A 23,229-nucleotide genomic window follows, 5' to 3' on the forward strand; every position below is an offset into this window, starting at 1 on the left:
ACATTGTCAGAAAAGATTTGAAAGGAAAATTAAGAAAAAAAAATGTGTGCGCATCAATGTGTGCGCGCTTTCTGTGCTTTTTTGTTTAAAAGATTGGCCTTAGGCTAATCCCAGCGTTCACCCTATCAAGCCCTTTCAGAATTTTGTAGGTTTCAATGATATCGCCTCTTTTGTCTAAACTCTAGAGAATATAGGTCTAATTTACCCAGGCAGTTGCGGAACTTGCTTCACAGCCAATTAAAGGCTGGCTAGGCTATTATTTATTGCCGATCCCTACTTGTCCACGAGAAGCTGGTAGTGATCTGCCTTCTAAAACTGCTGCTGTCCTTGTGGTATAGGTGCACCCATAGTGCAGTTAAGGACGGAGCTCCGGGATTTTGACCTAGCGACAGTGAAGGAACAGCGATATATTTCCAAGTCAGGATGGTGAGTGGTTTGGAGGGGAACTGTCAGGTGGTGGAACTCCCATGTGTCTGCTATCTTTGTCATTCTAGATGGTAGTGGTCGTGGGTTTGGAAGGTACTGAGTAAGGAGCCTTGGTGAGCTGTTGCAATGCATCTTGTAGATGGTACACACTGCAGCCATTGTGCACAGGTAGTGGAGGGTGCCAATCAAGCGGGCTACTTTGTCCTGGATTGTGTCAAGCTTCTTGAATGTTGTTGGAGCTGCACTCAGCCAGGCAACTGGAGAATGTTCTGTCACACTCCTGACAGGTGCCTTGTAGCTGGTGGACAGGCTTTGGGGAGTCAGGTGAGTTACTCGTTGCAGGATTCCTAGCCTCTGACTTGCTCTTGTAGCCAGTGTCTATATGGTTAGTCCAGTTCAGTTTGTGGTCAATGACGACCCCTAGGATGTTGACAATTACATATACAGGGTTGGGCTGACAAGTGACAAGTAACATTCGTGCCACACATGTGCATTGCCACCTACCTAGAGATTCAATGCGCAGGGGGAATGCCGAGAACAGCACTAGACATACCTAAAAATGAAGTGTTAACCTGGTGAAGCTACAACACAGGACTACTTGCATGCCAAACAGTATAAGAAGCAAGCAATAGACAGAACTAAACAATCCCACAACCAAGCAATTAATCTAAGCCCTGCAGTCCTGCCACATCCAGTCGTGAATAGTGGTGGACAATTAAACAACGATCAGTGCTGAACATTGTGCTATCATCAGTGAACACCCCTACTTCTGACCTTATGATGAAAGGAAGGTAATTGATGAAGCAGCTGAAAATGGTTGGGCCGAGGACACTAAGCTGAGGAATTCCTGCACTGATGCCCTGGAACTGAGATGATTGACCTCCAACAACCACACTCCTTTGTGCTAGGTATGACTCCAACCAGTGGAGAGTTTTCCCCTACCGATTCCCATTGACTCCAGTTTTGTTACACTCAGTCAAATGCTGCCTTGCTGTTAAGTGCAGCCATGCTTACCTCATCTCTGGAGTTCAGCCCTTATGTCCATGTTTGAACCAAGGCTGTAATGAGGTCAGAAACTGAGTGGCCCTGGCAGAATCCAAAATGTCAGTGAGCAGGTTATTGCTAAGCAAGTGGCACTTGATAACACTGTCGATGACCCCTTCCATCACTTTCCTAATCATCAAGAGTAGATTGATGGGGCGGTAATTGGCCAGGTTGGATTTGTCCTGCTTTCTCTGTGCAGGACATACCTGGGCAATTTTCCATATTGCTGGGTAGATGCCAGTGTTGTAGCTGTACTGGAACAGCTTGGGTAGGGGCATGGCAAGTTCTGGAGCATAAGTCTTCAGTAATATTGCCGGACTGTTGTCAGGGCTCATAGCCTTTGCAGTATTCAGTTCCTTCAGCCGTTTCTTGACATCATGTGGAGTGAATCGAACTGGCTGAAGACTGGCATCTATGATGCTGGGGGTCTCCAGAGGAAGCCAAGATGGATCATCCACTCGGCACTTCTGGTTGAAGATCGTTGCAAATATTTCATTCAGCCTTGTCTTTTGCACTGATGTGCTGGGCTCCCCCATCATTGAGAATGGAGATATTTGTGGAGTCTCTTCCTCCAGTGAGTTGTTTAATTGTCCACCACTTTTAATGACTGGATGTGGCAGGATTGCAGGGCTTAGATATAATTGGTTGGTTGAGGGATTGTTTAGCGCTGTCTATCGATTGCTGCTCATACTGTTTGGCATGCAAGTAGTCCTGTGTTGTAGCTTCACCAGGTTGACTATTCATTTTTAGGTACGTGTAGTGCTGTTCTCGGCATGCCCCCTGCGCATTGAACCTCTAGGTAGGTGGTAATGGTAGAGTGGCTGATATGCCGGGCCACGGGGTTAGATTGTGGTTGAGTACAATTCTGTTGCTGCTGATGGCCCACAGCACCGCATGCATGCACAATCTCGAGGTGCTAGATCGGTTTGAAATCTATCCCATTTAGCATGGTGTTAGTGCCATATAACACAATGAAGGGTATCCTCGATGTGAAGACAGGGCTTCGTCTCCCAAGCACTGTGTGGTGGTCACTCCTACCAACACTGCCATGGTCATACGCATCTGTGGCAGGCAGGTTGGTGAGGATGAGATCAAGTATGTTTTTCCCTCTTGTTGGTTCCCTCACCACCTGCCACAGACCCAGTCTAGCAGCTATGTCCTTTAGGGCTCAGCCAGTTTGGTCAGTAGTGATGGACACTGAAGTCCCCTACCCAGTATACATCCTGTGCCTTTACCACCTTCAGTGCTTCCTCCAAGTGGTGTTCAACATGGAGGAATACTGATTCATCAGTTGGGGCAGGGGTATTGTATACCACAGATTGTATACCACTGTGCTGCCACCTCTGCTGGGTCTGCCCCGCCAGGTCTGGACAGGACATACTCAGGGGTGATGATGGCGATGTCTGGGATATGATCTGTAATCTATTCCGTGAGCATGACTATGTCAGGCTGTTGTTTAACTAGCCTGAGAGATAACTCCCGCATTTGTGGCATAACCCCCCAGATGTTAGCAGGGTCGACAGGGCTGAGTTGCTGTCATTTCTGGTGCCTAGGCTGATGCCCGGTGGTCTGTCTAGTTCCATTCTTTATTGACTTGTTTTTTGCAGTTTCATACAACTATGTTTCCAAGGAAATGAAAGTACCAGCTGATTAAAATGCCCAACCTATACAAACAATCCAAGGAAAATCCCTGAAAAATGCACTATGCAACCAACTAGCTACAAGGAGATAAGTTTTGTTAAATATAATTAATACCAAGTCTTCACAATGACCAATTAGAGAACTCCATAGAAATCAAACTTCCCTAAAATTGTGCAAATTTCCCTTTTCTATTTTGTTTGTTGTGATGGTGTATTAAATCATTATGCCACTGCATTCCCATGTTTTATACTGCTTTTGTAGTTGTAAAAATGAAAGAGGACACTTTTGATCAAATTACGTTTAGCAACTAAATCTTGCATGTTAGTTTTACAGGCACTACCTCAGTGAGCAGACAGCGCAGGGTGAGAACGAAGATGTGTTCAGAATTTGATTTTGGTTCCCAGCAAGCTCAGAAACTGACACATTTAAAACCTGGGATTCAAACGCAGTCTTTCAGAACCTGGAGCCTAACGTTGCACGGCTTGCACAGAATCACTACAGGTGCCATCAAAATAACCAAAAGCAGCCTCAACCTTGGGAAAGGATGCCCCCTTGTGGGTTGCTAAAAGCCCAATAACTTGCTTTTTTAAACATTACTGGATGGCACAAAATCCAAAGATGGGAAGGGAGTACTTGGAAGGAGTAAAGAGAGGAAACAAACACAAAAGGGGGAAATAAATACATGCAGAATTTAGTACATTACATGTATTATACTGCAGATCGAGTATTATACATTGTACTGTAAACCCTGCTAGGGAAAAGCAGCATTTGAGCAACTACAGCTTGCATTTATACAACTTCATAACGTCATAAAGTCTATCAAACTGCTTCACATGAGAATTATCAGACTAAACTTGACGCCAAGCCAGTTAATGAGATATTAGGAGTTGGACTAAGGGGTAAATTTAAGCAGTGTCTTAAAGGAGAAGACAGAGATAGAGAGGCGGAGAGTTTTATGGAGGGGGTTCCTATGGTTAGGATGTAAGTTCTTACCTTTGTTACTGTAGTCATCAATCATAACTATTTCTGCTAGGTATTTTTTGGGTGTCCTTTTGATCACACTGTGGACTGTCCGCATGAGGGTTGACCATCCTTCATTATGGAAGACAATGATAACACTTGACGTGAGCAGACGATCATCATAATGCCAATTCTTGCATCTGGCAAGACAAAATAGAAATCATATACCTGTATGATACAGAATTCTCAACAATCCATACTGAGAGCACAATTCAAAAACTAATAAAGAATTAGATTGCTAAGTAATCCTCAATGTGCTAAGAATTACACTGACAACCAACTTAAGATAGTTAATCAGGCTCGCAGTGTTGCACATTTGGGTGTACTGGAAGCTACATATATTAATACAAAGGGCCCTGTTCTTTGCAGACAGAAAGAACATTGCGACTGTTTTAGCTGCATCATTCCTCAGGGCAAAGCCTTGACCAATCAGGGTCAAGCTGTCTGGTTTAAATTTCAAACAATGCTTGGCAGTTAACTGTCAGTCATCATCAGTGATGATGGCAATGCCACTTGCCAACCAATCAGTTCTCTCTTCACGTACAGTATAAACTGTTGTTTTTCCCCTTATATTGGTATTCTTGCAAGTGTTCTGATGAGTGCAAGACGAAAAGCTTATTAGACATGTCTCTTGTTTCAGCAATAATATTATTGTATACCAACCATTTCCTTCTTGGTCCAGTACTTTTCCAAACAATTTTCTCTTCCACCCATTGATAATGTTAGTCACCCAATACATCCCTAACAACTGATACTTATATATTGCCTTTAACATAATAAAAATGCCTGAAGGCACTTCATAGGAACATTATAAAACAATATGAAACTGAGCCACACAAGGAGATATTAGGTCAGATGACCAAACCATTGGTTAAAGAAGTAGATTTTAAGCAGTGTCTTAAAGGAGGAAAGTGAGGTAGAGAGGCGGAGAGGTGTAGGGAGGGTATGCCAAAGCTTTGGGCTTAGGCATCCGAAGACATGGACACCAATGGTGGAGCAATTAAATTGGGCGTGCGCAAGATGACAGAATTAGAGGAGTGAAGATATCTTAGAGGGTTGTGGAACTGGAGGATATTACAAAGATTGGGGGCGGGGGGGGGCAGGTGTGAGGTCATGGAGGAATTTGAAAATGACGACAAGAATTTTAAATACTTGAAAGGGAGCCCATGTAGGTCAAAGAGCACATGGGTGACAGGGGCATGGGGCTTGCTGTGAATTAAGATTTGGATGACCTAAAGTCTATGGAGGGTAGAATGTGGGAGACCAGACAGAAGTACACTAGAATCGTTGAGTCTGGAGCATGCCTTGAGCCAATGCATAAATGAGGAGTTGAGCAGATGAAGTCAGGTGATGTTACGGCAATGGGGTTGGCGGGGGAGGTGATGGATGGGATGTAAGTGTGTGTGAAAATAGGTGGTGATGGCATGAATTAGGTCAGAAGCTTATCTCGGACGCAAATGTGACACCAAGGTTGCGAACAGACTGGCTTAATCTTAAACTGTTGCCAAGGAGAGGGATGGGGGTTGGTAGCTGGTTAAAGGAGTTGGAGCGGGGACCACAAACAACAACTTCAGTCTTCCCAAGTTATCATGTCTAGGCTTCGCATATCAGTAACTTCATGTAAGGGAGGGAGCAAGGGAGTGAGAGATAAAACTTCACCAAAGTGAAGCTTGCAATTTAAAATGCAGTGCACCTCAGGTACCTCTCAGAAAAAACATTCAGATTTCAAGTACACAAATCTTCTTTTCTTACTTCCTCCAGTGAAGACAGCAGAAAACTGAACAAATCATTAGCACAGTATCAGAGAGGTTTGGTTAGCTACAATTTTGTTATTTAACTATCCTCAGGCAGTAATGCTGCAGCATTCAACAGCGTTTTAATTTATTGGTGCCCAACTGACATTAAATAAGACAACCAGTGCTCGGATACATGAGGCCATTGAAGCTTAGAACTAGCAAAAAAAGGGTAGATACAAACTAGAAAACAGAACATTCTCTCCAAAATAAAATAGAACTCAACACTTTAGAAATGTTGTCCAGAGAAAATTATACAATTTGTCAACAATCAGTGCTCTCAGAATTCATTGCACTCAGCAAAATCAGATCCTGCTACCAAAATCATAAGCGTGTATCCTTGCCACTGATTCCATCGCTCTACCTAACCACTAAGGTCGAATAAGACATTAGATGAAGAGATAAAAAAAAGTAAAGGCATTTAAGATAGAAAACTGGGAGTTGATTGGTAAACTAATCGAACATATAAAACCCCTGGCTTACTTTGATTGCAGGCTTTCATCAAAAAAGAGGTTCAGGAAGAGATAGCAGTTATTACACATATAAAAATTCATTAGGAAAGATAATAGTGCCAGAAGAATGCAAACAACTAATGTTATTCCTATATTTAAAGAGGGAGATAGAACAAGTCCAGGGAACTATAGACCAATTAAGTTAACACTGGTGGTAGAAAAGACAATGGAATCCTTACTCAAAGATGTAACACAGAAACATATAAAAGAGTGAAGATATAGAGTAGCCAGCACTAAAAAAGGTCATGCTTGACCAACATTATTGAATTCTTCGAAAAATTAACAGAAAGGGTAGGTAAGAGAATAAATGCAGTGGATGTAACATATTTGGAAGCCCAAAAGACCTTCAATAATGATACACACAGCTCCTGGCATCATCTGATTCTGAAGGAAGCTGAGATTAAAGTTTTACTTTAATTTCAAGTATTATTCATTTTCAATAAGGTGCCACACGGTAGACTAATAAGCATAAGCAGATCATGTGACTTTGGGGCAGATAGCAGAATGGAGTGTTGCTCCACAAGGAATAGTGCTGTTCAAAACAAAAACAGAATTACCTGGAAAAACTCAGCAGGTCTGGCAGCATCGGCTGAAGGGTCATGAGGACTCGAAACGTCAACCCTTTTCTTCTCCGCCGATGCTGCCAGACCAGCTGAGTTTTTCCAGGTAATTCTGTTTTTGTTTTGGATTTCCAGCATCCGCAGTTTTTTGTTTTTATCTCATAGTGCTGTTCAACGCTGTTGCTCACTATTCACATAAATGATTTGGACCCTAGATCGGAATAGCAATTTTAGCAGTTCCAGATAACACCAAATTGGAGGGTATAGTTACCACAGAGGAGGACTGTGAAAAGTTACTGGACGACATTAACAAGCTTGCAGATTGGGCAAATAAACTTCAAGCTAGATAAGTGTGAGTTGGTATATTTTGGTTGGAAGTTTAAGGAAGCCACATACTCCTTGAAAATTCATGTCAAAGTTTGGCAGAGGAACAGAGGATCTGGGGATTCAGATACACAACACAGGTTAAGAAGGCCATTAAAAAAGCAAACAAACAACACAAGTTGAACTACATATCGCTTCAAATGGGTACAGTAAATTGCCAAGTTGGTGGCTCACCATCACCTTCTCAAGGGAAATAGGGATGGGCATGAATGAATAATTTAAAGTCTTGACTGTTGTGTTGAGAAACTAGATGAGCTGAAATTATTTCCTGAAGGCCGAGAAGGTTAAGAGGAGATAGAAGTGCTCAAAATTATAAGAGGTTTTGACAGAGCAGGTAGGAAAAAATCATTTTCACTGCTGAGTCAGTAACTGGAGAACACACATTTAAGACAGCTAGCAAAAAGTCTAGTGGAGGAAATGAGAATTGTTTTACATAAGGACATATGAAATAGGAACAGGATGAGACCATTTGGCTCCTTGAGCCTGCTCCACCATTCAATAAGATCATGGTTGATCTTGTTTTGATTTTCATATTCCCATCTAACCCCGATAACCTTTGATTCTCTGGCCTAACAAGAATCTGTCTACCTCTGCCTTAAAAATATTTAATGACCCCGCTTCCACTACCTTTTAAAGCAGTGAATTCCAAAGTTGCACAATCCGCAGAAAATAATTCTCATCTCTGTCCTAAAAGGTGATTCCTAATTTTAAAACAGTGCCCCCTAGTTCTGGACTCACCCACAAGAGGAAATATTCTTTTGACGTCCGCCTTGTCAAAGCCATTCAGGATCTTGTATACTTCAATCAAATCATCCCTCTCACTCTTCTAAACTCCAGTGGAAACAAGCTCAGTCTGTCCAACCTTTCCTCATAAGACAACCCACTCATTCCAGGTGTCAATCTAGTAAACCTCCTTTGAACCGCCTCCAATGTATTTACATCCTTCCTTAAAAAGCTGCACACAGTAATCGAGGTGCAGGCTCACCAATGCCCTGTAGAACTGAAGCATAGCGTCGGTGCTTTTATGTTCAATCCCTCTTGTAATAAAGGATAGCATTCCATTAGCCTTTTTAATTGCTTGCTGTATCTGCATACTAACTTTTTGTGACTGAATACCTAGATCCCTCTGCACCTCAGAATTATTCAGCCATTCGCCATTTAAGTAATACTCTGCTTTTTGTTCTTCCTGCCAAAGTGAACAACTTCATGTTTTCCCACATTAAACTCCACTTGCCAGATCTTTGCCCACTCGCTCAACCTATCAATATCCATCTGCAACCCTCTCATGCCCTGTTCACAACATACTTTCCTACCTACCTTTGGATCATCTGCAAATTTAACTACCATGTCTTCACTCCCCACATCTAAGTCATTAATGTAAATTGTAAAAAGTTGAGGCCCCAGCACAAGTCCCTGTGGGACTCCACTTGTCATATCCTGCCAATCTGAAAAAGGCCCATTTATGCATACTTTCTGCTTCCTGCCTGCCAGCCAGCCGGCCAATCTTCTATCCATGCTAATATGTTACCCCTTACACCATGTGTTTTTATTTTCCGTAATAACCTTTGATGTGCACCTTATCAAATGCCTTCTGGAAATCTAAGTACAGTACGTCTATAGGCTTTATCCAATGTGCATGTTAATCCTTCAAAAAGCTCCAATAAATTGGTTAAACATGATTTTCCTTTCACAAAACCATGCTGACTCTGATTACCTTGAGCTCCAAGTGTCCACCTTAATCATCGATTCTAACAACATCCCCATGACAGATGTCAAGTTAACTGGCCTATAGTTTCCTGTTCAAAAACAGAATTACCTGGAAAAACTCAGCAGGTCTGGCAGCATCGGTGGAGAAGAAAAGAGTTGACGTTTCGAGTCCTCATGACCCTTCGACAGAACTTGAGTTCGAGTCCAAGAAAGAGTTGAAATATAAGCTGGTTTAAGATGTGTGTGTGGGGGGCGGAGAGATAGAGAGAGAGAGAGGGAGAGAGAGAGAGGTGGGGGGGGTGTGGTTGTAGGGACAAACAAGCAGTGATAGAAGCAGATCATCAAAAGATGTCAACGACAATAGTACAATAGAACACATAGGTGTTAAAGTTAAAGTTGGTGATATTATCTAAACGAATGTGCTAATTAAGAATGGATGGTAGGGCACTCAAGGTATAGCTCTAGTGGGGTTTTTTTTTTATTTTTTTTTAAATAATGGAAATAGGTGGGAAAAGGAAAATCTTTATAATTTATTGGGAAAAAAAAGGAAGAAGGAAACAGAAAGGGGGTGGGGATGGGGGAATGAGCTCACGACCTAAAGTTGTTGAATTCAATATTCAGTCCAGAAGGCTGTAAAGTCCCTAGTCGGAAGATGAGGTGTTGTTCCTCCAGTTTGCGTTGGGCTTCACTGGAACAATGCAGCAAGCCAAGGACAGACATGTGGGCAAGAGAGCAGGGTGGAGTGTTAAAATGGCAAGCGACAGGGAGGTTTGGGTCATTCTTGTGGACAGACCGCAGGTGTTCTGCAAAGCAGTCGCCCAGTTTACGTTTGGTCTCTCCAATGTAGAGGAGACCACATTGGGAGCAACGAATGCAGTAGACTAAGTTCGGGGAAATGCAAGTGAAATGCTGCTTCACTTGAAAGGAGTGTTTGGGTCCTTGGACGGTGAGGAGAGAGGAAGTGAAGGGGCAGGTGTTGCATCTTTTGCGTGGGCATGGGGTGGTGCCATAGGAGGGGGTTGAGGAGTAGGGGGTGATGGAGGAGTGGACCAGGGTGTCCCGGAGGGAACGATCCCTACAGAATGCCGATAAGGGGGGTGAAGGGAAGATGTGTTTGGTGGTGGCATCATGCTGGAGTTGGCGGAAATGGCGGAGGATGATCCTTTGAATGCGGAGGCTGGTGGGGTGATAAGTGAGGACAAGGGGGACCCTATCATGTTTCTGGGAGGGAGGAGAAGGCGTGAGGGCGGATGCGCGGGAGATGGGCCGGGCACGGTTGAGGGCCCTGTCAACGAACGTGGGTGGAAAACCTTGGTTAAGGAAGAAGGAGGACATGTCAGAGGAACTGTTTTTGAATGTAGCATCATCGGAACAGATGCGACGGAGGCGAAGGAACTGAGAGAATGGGATGGAGTCCTTACAGGAAGCGGGGTGTGAGGAGCTGTAGTCGAGATAGCTGTGGGAGTCGGTGGGTTTGTAATGGATATTGGTGGACAGTCTATCACCAGAGATTGAGACAGAGAGGTCAAGGAAGGGAAGGGAAGTGTCAGAGATGGACCATGTGAAAATGATGGAGGGGTGGAGATTGGAAGCAAAATTAATAAATTTTTCCAAGTCCCGACGAGAGCATGAAGCGGCACCGAAGTAATCATCGATGTACCGGAGAAAGAGTTGTGGAAGGGGGCCGGAGTAGGACTGCAACAAGGAATGTTCCACATACCCCATAAAGAGACAGCTATCTCGACTACAGCTCCTCACACCCCGCTTCCTGTAAGGACTCCATCCCATTCTCTCAGTTCCTTCGCCTCCGTCGCATCTGTTCCGATGATGCTACATTCAAAAACAGTTCCTCTGACATGTCCTCCTTCTTCCTTAACCGAGGTTTTCCACCCACGGTCGTTGACAGGGCCCTCAACCGTGTCCGGCCCATCTCCCGCGCATCCGCCCTCACGCCTTCTCCTCCCTCCCAGAAACATGATAGGGTCCCCCTTGTCCTCACTTATCACCCCACCAGCCTCCACATTCAAAGGATCATCCTCCGCCATTTCCGCCAACTCCAGCATGATGCCATCACCAAACACATCTTCCCTTCACCCCCCTTATCGGCATTCTGTAGGGATCGCTCCCTCCGGGACACCCTGGTCCACTCCTCCATCACCCCCTACTCCTCAACCCCCTCCTATGGCACCACCCCATGCCCACGCAAAAGATGCAACACCTGCCCCTTCACTTCCTCTCTCCTCACCGTCCAAGGACCCAAACACTCCTTTCAAGTGAAGCAGCATTTCACTTGCATTTCCCCCAACTTAGTCTACTACATTCGTTGCTCCCAATGTGGTCTCCTCTACATTGGAGAGACCAAACGTAAACTGGGCGACCGCTTTGCAGAACACCTGCGGTCTGTCCGCAAGAATGACCCAAACCTCCCTGTCGCTTGCCATTTTAACACTCCACCCTGCTCTCTTGCCCACATGTCTGTCCTTGGCTTGCTGCATTGTTCCAGTGAAGCCCAACGCAAACTGGAGGAACAACACCTCATCTTCCGACTAGGGACTTTACAGCCTTCCGGACTGAATATTGAATTCAACAACTTTAGGTCGTGAGCTCCCTCCTCCATCCCCACCCCCTTTCTGTTTCCCCCTTCCTTTTTTTTTTCCAATAAATTATAAAGATTTTCCTTTTCCCACCTATTTCCATTATTTAAAAAAAAATAAAAAAAAAACCCCCACTAGAGCTATACCTTGAGTGCCCTACCATCCATTCTTAATTAGCACATTCGTTTAGATAATATCACCAACTTTAACTTTAACACCTATGTGTTCTATTGTACTATTGTCGTTGACATCTTTTGATGATCTGCTTCTATCACTGCTTGTTTGCCCCTACAACCACACCCCCCCCCCCCACCCCTCTCTCTCTCTCTCTCTATCTCTCCGCCCCCCACACACACACCTTAAACCAGCTTATATTTCAACTCTTTCTTGGACTCGAACTCAAGTTCTGTCGAAGGGTCATGAGGACTCGAAACGTCAACTCTTTTCTTCTCCGCCGATGCTGCCAGACCTGCTGAGTTTTTCCAGGTAATTCTGTTTTTGTTTTGGATTTCCAGCATCCGCAGTTTTTTTGTTTTTATCTCTATAGTTTCCTGTTTTCTGCCTCCCTCCCTTCTTGAATAGAGGGGTTATATTTGTTACGTTCCAGTCTGATGGAACCTTTCCAGAATCAAGCTAATTTTGGAAAATTAACACCAGCACATTGACTATCTCATTAGCCACCTCTTTTAAGACCCTAGAAAGTAATCCATCCGGATCCAGAAACTTGCCAGCCCGCAGCTCCATCAATTTGCTTAGCACCGTTTCCATTTCAATTTCACCAAGTTCCTCTCTCCCTTTCACCTCCTGATTTGCAGCTATTACTGGAATGTTTTTTGCATCTTCTATAGTGAACACAAAAGCAAAATATTTATTCATTTCTTCCGCCATTTCCTTATTATCTACTATTAACTCTCACTGTCTCTCTCTAGACGACCACTCACTTTACTTACTTTTTCTTTTTAAAATACCTGTAGAAACTCTTGCTATCTGTTTTTACATTTCTAGCTAGCTTCCTCTCATACTCTCATTTCTTTCTCCTGATTAAACTTTTAGCCATTCTCTACCGTTCTTTATATTCTGTCCAATCATCTGTCCTGTTACTCATCTTTTTGGAGTTGTATGCTTTTTCCTTAATTTGATGCTTTCCTTAACTTCTTTAGTTAACCACAGATGGTGGGTCCTCCCCTTAGAATTTTTTCTTTATAATAGAAATGTACTTATTCTGAATACTCTGAAATATCCCCTTAAATGATTGCCACTGCTTCTCTATTGACCTAGCCTCTAGCCTAGTTTCCCAGTTCACTTCAGGTGGCTCAGCTTTCATGCCCACATAGTTGCCCTTATTTAAGCTACTAGTCTTAGACCCACTCTTCTCCCTTTCAAACTGGATGTAAAATTCAATCATATTGTGGTCGCTGCTACCTAGGGGTGCCTTTACACTGAGATCATTAATTAATCCTGTCATGTTACACAATACCGAGTCTAATATAACCTGCTCTCTGGTTGGTTCCAGAACATGCTGGTCTAAGAAACTATCTCGAAAGCATTCTAAGAACTCCTCATCCAGGCTACTACTGCCAATCTGATGTTTCCAGTTTGTGTGTAGATTAAAATCACCCATGATTATTGCCATCCCTTTATCACAAGCACACAATATTTTCTCTTGAATACTTTGTCCTACACTGTGGCTACTGTTAGGGGGCCTGTAGACCACTCCCACTGTTGACTTTTTCTACCACTATTCCTTATCTCCACCCAAACATCCTGATCCCCTGAACCAAGGTCATCTCTAACTATTTGACCAATGCCTTCTTTGATTAACAGTGCTACCCCTCCACCTTTACCTAGCTTCCTATTCTTCTTGAATGTCACGTACCCCTCAATATTAAGGACCAAATCTTTGTTGACTTGTAGTCACGTCTCTGAAATCCCAACGGATCATATTTATTTATTTCAATGTGGGCCATCAATTCATTTACTTTGTTATGAATACTATGTGCATTTCAGATAGAGAGTCTTCAGTTTTGTCTTTTCGTTACCTTTGCAACATCTAGTCTAGACTGTTGATGTATTCTTAGGCTTTTGCTCTGTCCCTTTCTGCCATTCTCTAACCCTCATTTCTCATATTACTATTTTGCTCTCTAGTCTTGACTCTAAACCTTGATCTACCTCTACCCAAGCTTGATCCCTCACGCTTCTTGTTTAGTTTAAAGCCCTCTCTACTTCCCTAGTTATGCGATTTACAAGGACACTCGTCCCAGCTTGGTTCAGGTGTAAATTGATCCAATGGTACAGCCTCCACTTTCCCCATTAGTGATGCCAGTGCCCCACAAACCGGAACCCATTTCTCCCACACCAGTCTTTGAGGCCAAGCGTTCATCTCTCTAATCTTATTTGCTCTATGCCAATGCACATACCTTTGAGGTTCTGCTTCTTAATTTGGTACCTAGCTCCTCATACTGACTTTGCAGAACCTTTTCCCTAGTTCTACCTATGTCATTGATATTTACATGGAGCACGACAACTGGATCCTCCTCCTCCCACTGCAAGTTCCTCTCCAGCCTTGAGCAGATGTCCCGCACCCTGGCATCAAGTAGGCAACATAGCTGTCTGGACTCTTGCTCTTTGCTGCATTGAACAGTGTCTCTGCCTCACTATACTATCCCCTTCTATACATTCCTTCTTGCTCCCCCCGCTTGAATGGCTTCCTATACCACAGTGCCATGGCCAGTCAGCTCATCCACCCTGCAGATCTCACTTTCATCCACACAGGTTGTGAGCACCTCAAATCTGTTTGGCAATTGCAAAGTCTGAGGCTCCTCCACTGCTGTCTGCTCAGTCCCACTGCTTGCCTCACTGACAGTGTTTACTAAAACCCGCTTTCACAGCCATATCTCCTTTCTCAGTGACTGTCTCCATCTCCGACTTACCCCACGTGGATTTCAACTGAAATTCCACCCCTCATGTTTCGAACCCACCCAGGATTCTTAATTAGCACATTCGTTTAGATAATATCACCAACTTTAACTTTAACACCTATGTGTTCTTTTGTACTATTGTTGTTGACATCTTTTGATGATCTGCTTCTATCACTGCTTGTTTGTCCCTACAACCACACCCCCCCCTCCACCCCTCTCTCTCTCTCTCTCCGCCCCCCACACACACACCTTAAACCAGCTTATATTTCAACTCTTTCTTGGACTTGAACTCAAGTTCTGTCGAAGGGTCATGAGGACTCGAAACGTCAACTTTGTTCTTCTCCGCCGATGCTGCCAGACCTGCTGAGTTTTTCCAGGTAATTCTGTTTTTGTTTTTGTTTTGGATTTCCAGCATCCGCAGTTTTTTTGTTTTTACATCTTTCTGTCCCTCATTGCTGACCAAAACAGATGACCCTCTTATAAGAGATGTGACTGTCTTCTGGAGCAAAGTATCCAGGTATTTCTCCCTCTCCCTTATGTTGTGCAGTGTCTGCATTTTGGCTTCCAGATCAATAATCCTGATCCTGAATTCCTCAAGCTGCTTACACTTCCTGCAGACGTGTTTGTCGTGGATCGCCTTGGCGCCCAAAAGCTCCCACATCACACAGCTATAATATAACACCTGGTCCCACCATTCTAATTTATGTTATTTAGTTAATTTACTTTAATTACTTTCTTCCTACGTATGCTACAATTTACTATGTTTATTGAATGCTAGTACCACTGACAACTAAAGGTTATAGGTTTCTTAAATACAAAGGTATGTGTTTTAGATGTTTGTTTAAATTACTTTTTTAAATCTTTACTGTTTTATTTTAATTTTAAAGTTTTCAATTTTTGGTTTATTTTAGTTCCTTTTATTTATAGATCTACCTGAACTTGCCTGTCCTCAGCTGGTTTCTCACACACTTGTCACTTAGACTGAGCACTTACTAGCCAATCAATTTACTAGCTTCCTGTGACATCACAGTTGCTTTTTTTTCCCTTTTTCCTGACTGCAGCCCCGCAGCAGCTGAAACAGTGAAATAGCCCGCCTCAGCTCTTAATTGTCTACTGCAGGTCTGCTCTGCTCCCACTCCCAGCAAGCCAGGTTGCTCTGCAATCCCCAGTCTGTATGTAAAGGCGCTGCTCAGCTCCCGACTGTCTCCCGCAGTTCTGCTCCGCTCCCACTCCCAGCAACCTTTTTTATGTGGGTAGTTGCTATGATCTGGAATTCACTGCCTGAAAACAAGTGGTGGAAGGTGATGCATAGAACTATTCAAAAAGGGATTGGACATATACTTGAGAAGAAATTTGCAGGACTATTTTCAGAACAATCAGCAGGGGACTGGAGTCAACAGGGCAGCTCTTTCAAAGAGCCAGCACAGATTCAATGAGACAAATGGTCTTCTGTGTTGTATGATTTATGGATTCTATAGCATTGGATTTTATTTCTAGAGGGATACAATTGAGAAGCAGAGAAGCTACGTGAAACTTGGTTAGACCACACTTGGCATCCTTGTCTCCATATTATAAGAAAGGTATAGAGGCACTGGAGAAGATGCAAAAAAGATTTACTCGGGTGATACCACAACTGAGAGCTTATTCCTATCAGGAAAGATAGAACTGGCTGGGGGCCTTTGCTTTAGAAAGTGAAAGCTGAGGGGTAACTGGATGGAGGGCTTCAAGATTATGGAAGAGTTTGATAGGGTCGATATAGAGAAGTTGTTTCCACTTGCTGAAGACACCAGAAATAGGGGCTATAAATATTAGACAGTTACTCATATATACAGTAGAGAATTCAGGAGAAACCTCTTTCCCCAGAGAGTGGTTAAAATGTGAAACTCTCTATGACAAGGAGTGGTTGAAGCAACTAGTATAGATGCAGAACACAGGAGAAGGCCATTCAGCTCGTCGAACCTGCTCTGCCATTCAATACAATCAGGGCTGATCGAACACTTCAATGCCTATTACCCATATTATCCCCATAACTCTTTAATCAGGAATTTATCAATCCCTACCTTAAACATAGTCGATGACTGAGCTTCCAGAGCCCTCGGAGGTGGAGAATTCCAAAGATTCACAGCCCTCTGAGTAAAGAAATTTCTCATCCTCTGTCCTAAGAGCCCATGGTGTTAGAGGCAAAGTACTCGCATGGATAGAAGATTGGCTGTCTGGCAGGAGGCAGAGAGTGGGGATAAGGGGGTCCTTCTCAGGATGGCGGCCGGTGACTAGTGGAGTTCCGCAGGGGTCAGTGTTGGGACCACAACTTTTCACTTTATACATTAAAGATCTAGATGAAGGAACTGAGGGCATCCTGGCTAAGTTTGCAGATGTACAAAGATAGGTGGAGGGACAGGTAGTATTGAGGAGGTGGGGAGGCTGCAGAAGGATTTGGACAGGTTAGGAGAATGGGCAAAGAAGTGGCAGATGGAATATAACGTGGGGAAGTGGGAGGTCATGCACTTTGGTAGGAAGAATAGAGGCATAGACTATTTTCTAAATGGGGAGAGAATTCAGAAATCTGGAGTGCAAAGGGACTTGGGAGTCCTAGTCCAGGATTCTCTTAAGGTTAACTTGCAGGTTGAGTCAGTAGTTAGGAAGGCAAATGCAATGTTGGCATTTATTTCGAGAGGACTAGAATATAAAAGCAGGGATGTGCTGCTGAGGCTTTATAAGGCTCTGGTCAGACCACATTTAGAATATTGCGAGCAATTTTGGGCCCCATATCTCAGGAAGGATGTGCTGGCCCTGGGGAGGGTCCAGAGGAGGTTCACGAGAATGATCCCAGGAATGAAAGGCTTAACATATGAGGAACGTTTGAGGACTCTAGTCTGTACTCAATGGAGTTTAGAAGGATGAAGGGAGGATCTGATTGAAACTTACAGAATACTGAAAGGCCTGGATAGAGTTTCCATTAATAGGAGAGACTAGGACTTGAGGGCACAGCCTCAGAGTAAAGGGAAGACCTTTTAGAACAGAGATGAGGAGAAACTTCTTTAGCCAGAGAGTGTTGAATCTATAGAATTCATTGCCACAGAAGGCTGTGGAGGCCAGGTCATTGAGTGTATTTAAGACCAAGATAGATAGGTTTTTGATTGGTAAGGGGATCGAAGGTTACGGGGAGAAGGCGGGAGAATGGGGTTGAGAAACTTATCAGCCATGATTGAATGGCGGAGCAGACTCGATGGGCCGAATGGCCTAATTTCTGCTCCTATGTCTTATTTTGAAATTGTGTCCCCTGGTTCTAGGCTCCCCATGCAGGGAAAACATCTTACCTGCATCTACCCTATTACTTTAAGTATTTTGTAGGTTTCAATGAGATCATCTTTCATTCTTCGAAACGCTGGAGAATACAGACTCAGTTTGCCCAACCTCTCTTCATGAGACAGTCCTGTCATCCCCAGAACAAGTCTGGTGAACCTTCGTTGCATTACCTCTATGGCAATAATATCCTTTCTGAGGCAAGGAGACCAAAACTGCACACAGTACTCCAGGTGCAGTCTAACCAAGCTTCTATATAATTGAAGCAAGACTTCACTACCCCTGTACCCAAATCCTTTTGTGATAAAGGCTAACGTTCCGAATAGCTTGCTACACCTGCATGTTAGCCTTCAGTGACTTGTGGACAAGGGCACACTTTCTAATCTTATCACTTAGGAAATAATCTGCACATCTGTTCCTTTTACCAAAGTGGATAACCTCACATTTTTCCACATTATATTCCATGTTTTTTCCCACTCACTAAGTCTGCCCAAATCCTCCTATAGCCGTTTTACATCTTCCTCACAACACACATTCCTGCCTAGCTTTACATCTTCCATGAAGTTGGAAATATTACATTTGGTCCCCACATCCAGATCAAGAAGAAAGGAGAAGATAAAGATGTTGCTGTGGTTTGATGAAGAAGTATAGGAGGGAGCTCAGTGGGATATAAATATTAGCATGGACCCATTTGGCTGACTGGCCTGTTTCTGTGCTGTAAATACGATACAATGCTGTGCTGTAAATATGATGCATCCTCTCTGTCCTATCTGACCTCAAGATAAACTTCCAATCCCATATACTCTCCATCACAAAGATCACCGGCTTCCACCTCTATAACATTGCTCATCTCAACCTGTCTGTTGCTAAAAACCCTAATCCTAACCCTAAAAGCTAATTTGTTTTTTTCACAACCAGATATAACTATTCCATTGCTCCCTTGGCTGGCTTCCCATCGTTTACCTTCCACATAATTTAGGTTGTCCAAAACTTAGCTGCCCACATCCTTTCCTGAGAGAAGTAGTAAAATAGTTTGGGAAGGAATTTTTACAAGATAGTTCTGTAGTACATGGCCAAGGCTGACAACATTACTGCCACAGATAGAGTGGCAAGAGGGGAAAGAGGGAAGAAACTGAAGGCAGAAGACATGTAGGACTGGGAAAGGACACAGAGGTGTGGATGATGAGAATCACTGTTTTAATCTCCTCAATGTCACATCACTATCCGTGAAGTGGACACTCCTACTTCCAGTATCACTGGAACCAGCTACGAGAGTTTGGGCAAGTTATGTCCTTCAGAATTCTTATGGGAAAGTTCTTCTGGCAAACTCCTTTCTCATAAGCACAGCACATCGGGATATACACCAATGATCTCCATATCCCAGAAATATGACGAGGCTGTCTGTCAACCTTTCCTCTTACTTTTCCTTGGATTATCTTCCCTTACATTTAATGCTATTTAAGACTCTGTGGAAGCATTACATACCTCATCCAAAATGTCATTCTTTATCACAATGATATAGTATAATATAATATAAGAGGCACTTGTTCCCATCATGCCTATGTCAGTTCTTAGAAAAAGAGTTGTCCAATTAGCCCTGCTATCCAATTATGTCCAAGCTTGGGCAATGGGTCTTATGGTCTTCCTTGGTGGGGGTGCAGCAAGAAGGCATCATTATCAGTAATCGCTGGTGGAAGAGTAGGCTGTTGAGTGCTTGTGTGCCTCCAGAACACCCGTGCCCCTCACACACACATCACACTCACTTACACACAAACACTGATTTTCATCACCAATCATCAGATCATGAATCAGCCACAGAAGTAGCAGACATTGCTGATTTTCCTGTCCAGCCTCTTCATATTCTTCCTCCTCACCAGAGACTAGTTAACTTAGAGAAATTTAAAACATGTTTAAAAGCTGGGTTTAGATACATGTACAGTCAAATTTAATGATAATATTTGCTAAGAAACACAAACTGGTTTCAGGGCATTAGGTCCATTCTCAAATTTAATGGCAAATTTCACTCTCAAGTAGTTAGTTAAAAAAATTCTTAAAAATACAAAATGATACCACAAAAAAGGGGAGGAATTTTATAAACAACAAATAGCTCCAAATCTCTAAATGAGCCAAGAAAACAAGCCAAAGAGTTTTTTTGATGCATCGTAGCAGTTTAAAATGATGAGAGAGAAGCACACTTTGTTCAGCTGAAGGAATAGTCATTAACATACTCACACTCAGATCAAACACTCACTTGTGAGCACTCTCACTATAAGAGTCAAAAGAATATATGTTCAAACTCATATATAGATTTGTCCACTGGGCAGGACATGTCATTAACATGTCTGGCACCAGACCGCCCAAAACAACTGCTCTACTTGGAATTTGCTTGCAGGGCAACAGTGGACATGCTTTAGAAATGTCCTCAAAGCATCCCTGAAGAGGTCAAACATACCAGATGACTCATGGGTGGCCCTGGCTTGAGACTGACCAAAATGGAGAAGTCTCATTTAGGAAGGCACTGAGACTTTGTCACGAATGTGCAGAGATGAAATTGGGGCACCAGAGGGAGCGCACAAACCTCCAAACAACCCATCTAACCTAACCCTTCAAGAACTACCTGCCCCATAAGTGGCAGAATCTGCAGGTTGTGCAGTGGACTTATCAGCCATCTCAGAACCCATTGAACAGGAGTGGAATCAAATCACCCTCAATCTCTAGGCACTGCCCAAGAAGATGATGATAGATTTGTGCAAAAAAATTAAGGTGACACTTCAGTATGGTAGAGAGAGAATGCTCTCTCATCCATCCATCCCTTTGTCACCTCTATGTTTGACTGTTCTAAAGCTCTCCTGGCCAGCCTCCCATCTTTCATTCTCCATAATTTTAAGCTCATCCAAAACTCTGCAACCATGTCCTAACTTGCACAAAGTCCCATTCATCCATTGCCCATACTTGCTGACCTACATCGCTAACTTGTTAAGCACTGCCTTTATTTTAAAATTCTCATCTTCGTTTTCAAATCCCTCCTGACCTTGCCCCTCCCAGTCTTGGCTTCCCCCAGTCCGTCAATCCTCCGGCATATCTGAGCTCTTCCAATCCTGGCCTTTTGCCAATCTCTCATTTTAATCAAGCCACCATTGGCAGCTGAGCCAATGGCTGCTAGGCCCCAAGCTCTGGAATTCCCTCCTTAAATCTCTCCACCTCTGTACCTCTCTCATCCCCTTCAGGATGCTCCTTAAAAGCTACCTCATTAGCCAAGCTTTTGATTTTCTTTCTTAATATCTTATGTAGCTTGGTGTAAAATTTTGTTTGATAGCACTGTGAAGCATCTCGAGACATTTCATTCTGTTAAAAGCAATATAAAAATTCTAGTTGTTGCATTGTCAATGTGCTGTACTCAAACTGAAGACATCCTTTGCTGTGAAATACTTTTGAGACATCCTGAGAATGTGAAAAGCACTATAATAGATAAAGTTCTTCCACTCATTTTGGTTTAAAAAGACATTATTATAATTTACTTCAGTACACACAAAGCTGTGTTTTTAATAGGTCTGGGATTGGTCTTGCCCTTTACAATCTTAAGTCTCACTCGTAATATTTCCATGATGTGTTACATCTAAAATTATTCAGCAGCAACCATTTTCCATGAACAGGAATAGAGAAAATCCACGTAATTTAACAGAGGTGGTCAGGTTAACTGCCTGAGAATATGGGATCTCTTCCCTTCACTCATCATGTATTTGCATGGCTACACTACTGTGTACATACAGTGACCCAAGAATATCCTGGGAACTCAAACAAGTCTGCAATTTTCCCTGACTGCATATGCAAGGATATTTGGAACAATTAATTTTATTACCAGGTTTTCTATTGAACTGTTTTCACGAGTTAAAATCTCTAGAGCTCCTTAATATAATGGTGGTGTTCATGTGTCTTTTTGTGTGCAAAGAACCTGAGTTCATTCTTGACATTAATGGATTCCCTCTACACCCAGATTCCCAGCTGCCTTGTTACATTAATACTTTTCCTTTCTCACTTATGCCCCTCAGGAGCAAGATTTCAGCCTCGGTGTTCCTGGCTGATTTTTTGCCATTTTTTTTTTGAATTGCTGAGCCACAACTATAGTTCTGCTGCCTCTCTGGTCACCAATGGTTATTAAAAGCCCTGTTCCCCCACCCTTCTTCACTTCCTGCTGCCAAATATTCAATGCCAACTTTTACTTATTGAGAGCAAGCCTCGGGGGAAATCATTTGGGAGGCAAATACGACCCAGACAAAACAGAGTGTGAAAGCTATTGGAGTTGCAATTATTTACGGTTTTGTTTCTTGGTTATGCTCCTAAAAATTTCCATATCGCTTCTAACATTTGACAGCTGGCAGTGTGCTTTTTTTTAAAGCTCTGGCTCATGCCAAACTGCACCAAATAAATATTCTGAAAGCTGCAATATACTAATAAAGTCTTTTGATATACACAGTGCATCTAATACACATTATGCAAGGTTATAAAAACGTTTTGTTGTTAAGCAGTAACTTTTTAAAAAGAATGGCAATATCTAAATGGATACAGTTTCAAGTGCCTGTTCAAAACCAAAACATGTATCATGGGACAAAAATTAAGCAATGCATTAATAACACATGAAACAACAGTTTTTGGTCAGCTTGGGTCAAATTTTATATCCTAGCCTATTGTCCAAATTTCACTTGCCCTTGTGAAAACCAATCCCATATTATTTGCTTCAAAGCTTGGGTTCTGTACAGCATTTCAGGATAATTGGACTTTGGGTTCACAATTGCTCTGGGTTTGAGATATGCTGGACAGCTTCACCTTTCCACAAGGCAACTTCCAACAACTTACTTGATGCTGGCCCTGCCCTTACAGTTTAACACACATGGCAGAAAGCAGGAAACTGAAACGTATAAATATACGTATAATTGCAGCATCTACCTTTTAAAAGACGTGGTGGATACCCCTATTGGATAAGATCCCAGTCCCAGTTAACCAAATAAATCAAAGACATGTTCAGCTGTTGGGATTTAGTTGTGCAAAATCTTATCCAATGACCTGAAAGACGGATGTTACTTATTGAGATTGTATAAGATGGTTACTTGTGCATACGTTAATCTAATTTAATACCATGGCTTGATTAGATGAGTTGTCTTTAAGCAGGGTAAGAAATTGTGGTAAAGATACGTTACTTCAAGTACAGAAGTTACACTAGTATTTTTGAGTCATACAAATGAAATAAACTGGTAAACAGAACCTCAGTTAGACAGGTTTTTGATAGGCAAAGGAGTCATGAGTTATGGCCCACAGCGCCTCATGTATGC

General features: G+C 42.9%; 1 protein-coding gene across 2 annotated transcripts in view; it reads right to left on the reverse strand.

Moving 5' to 3' along the window:
* galnt7 (UDP-N-acetyl-alpha-D-galactosamine: polypeptide N-acetylgalactosaminyltransferase 7) overlaps positions 1 to 23,229 on the reverse strand; it is a 142,500-nt gene that overhangs the window by 40,311 nt on the left and 78,960 nt on the right. For both annotated transcript variants that reach the window (XM_041186084.1, XM_041186083.1), the window contains exon 3: positions 4,105 to 4,271. In XM_041186084.1, the coding sequence (XP_041042018.1) occupies positions 4,105 to 4,271 (167 nt within the window). The remainder of the gene's footprint in view (positions 1 to 4,104; positions 4,272 to 23,229) is intronic.

This window comes from Carcharodon carcharias, chromosome 4, assembly GCF_017639515.1.
Source record: "Carcharodon carcharias isolate sCarCar2 chromosome 4, sCarCar2.pri, whole genome shotgun sequence".
Taxonomy (NCBI): domain Eukaryota; kingdom Metazoa; phylum Chordata; class Chondrichthyes; order Lamniformes; family Lamnidae; genus Carcharodon; species Carcharodon carcharias.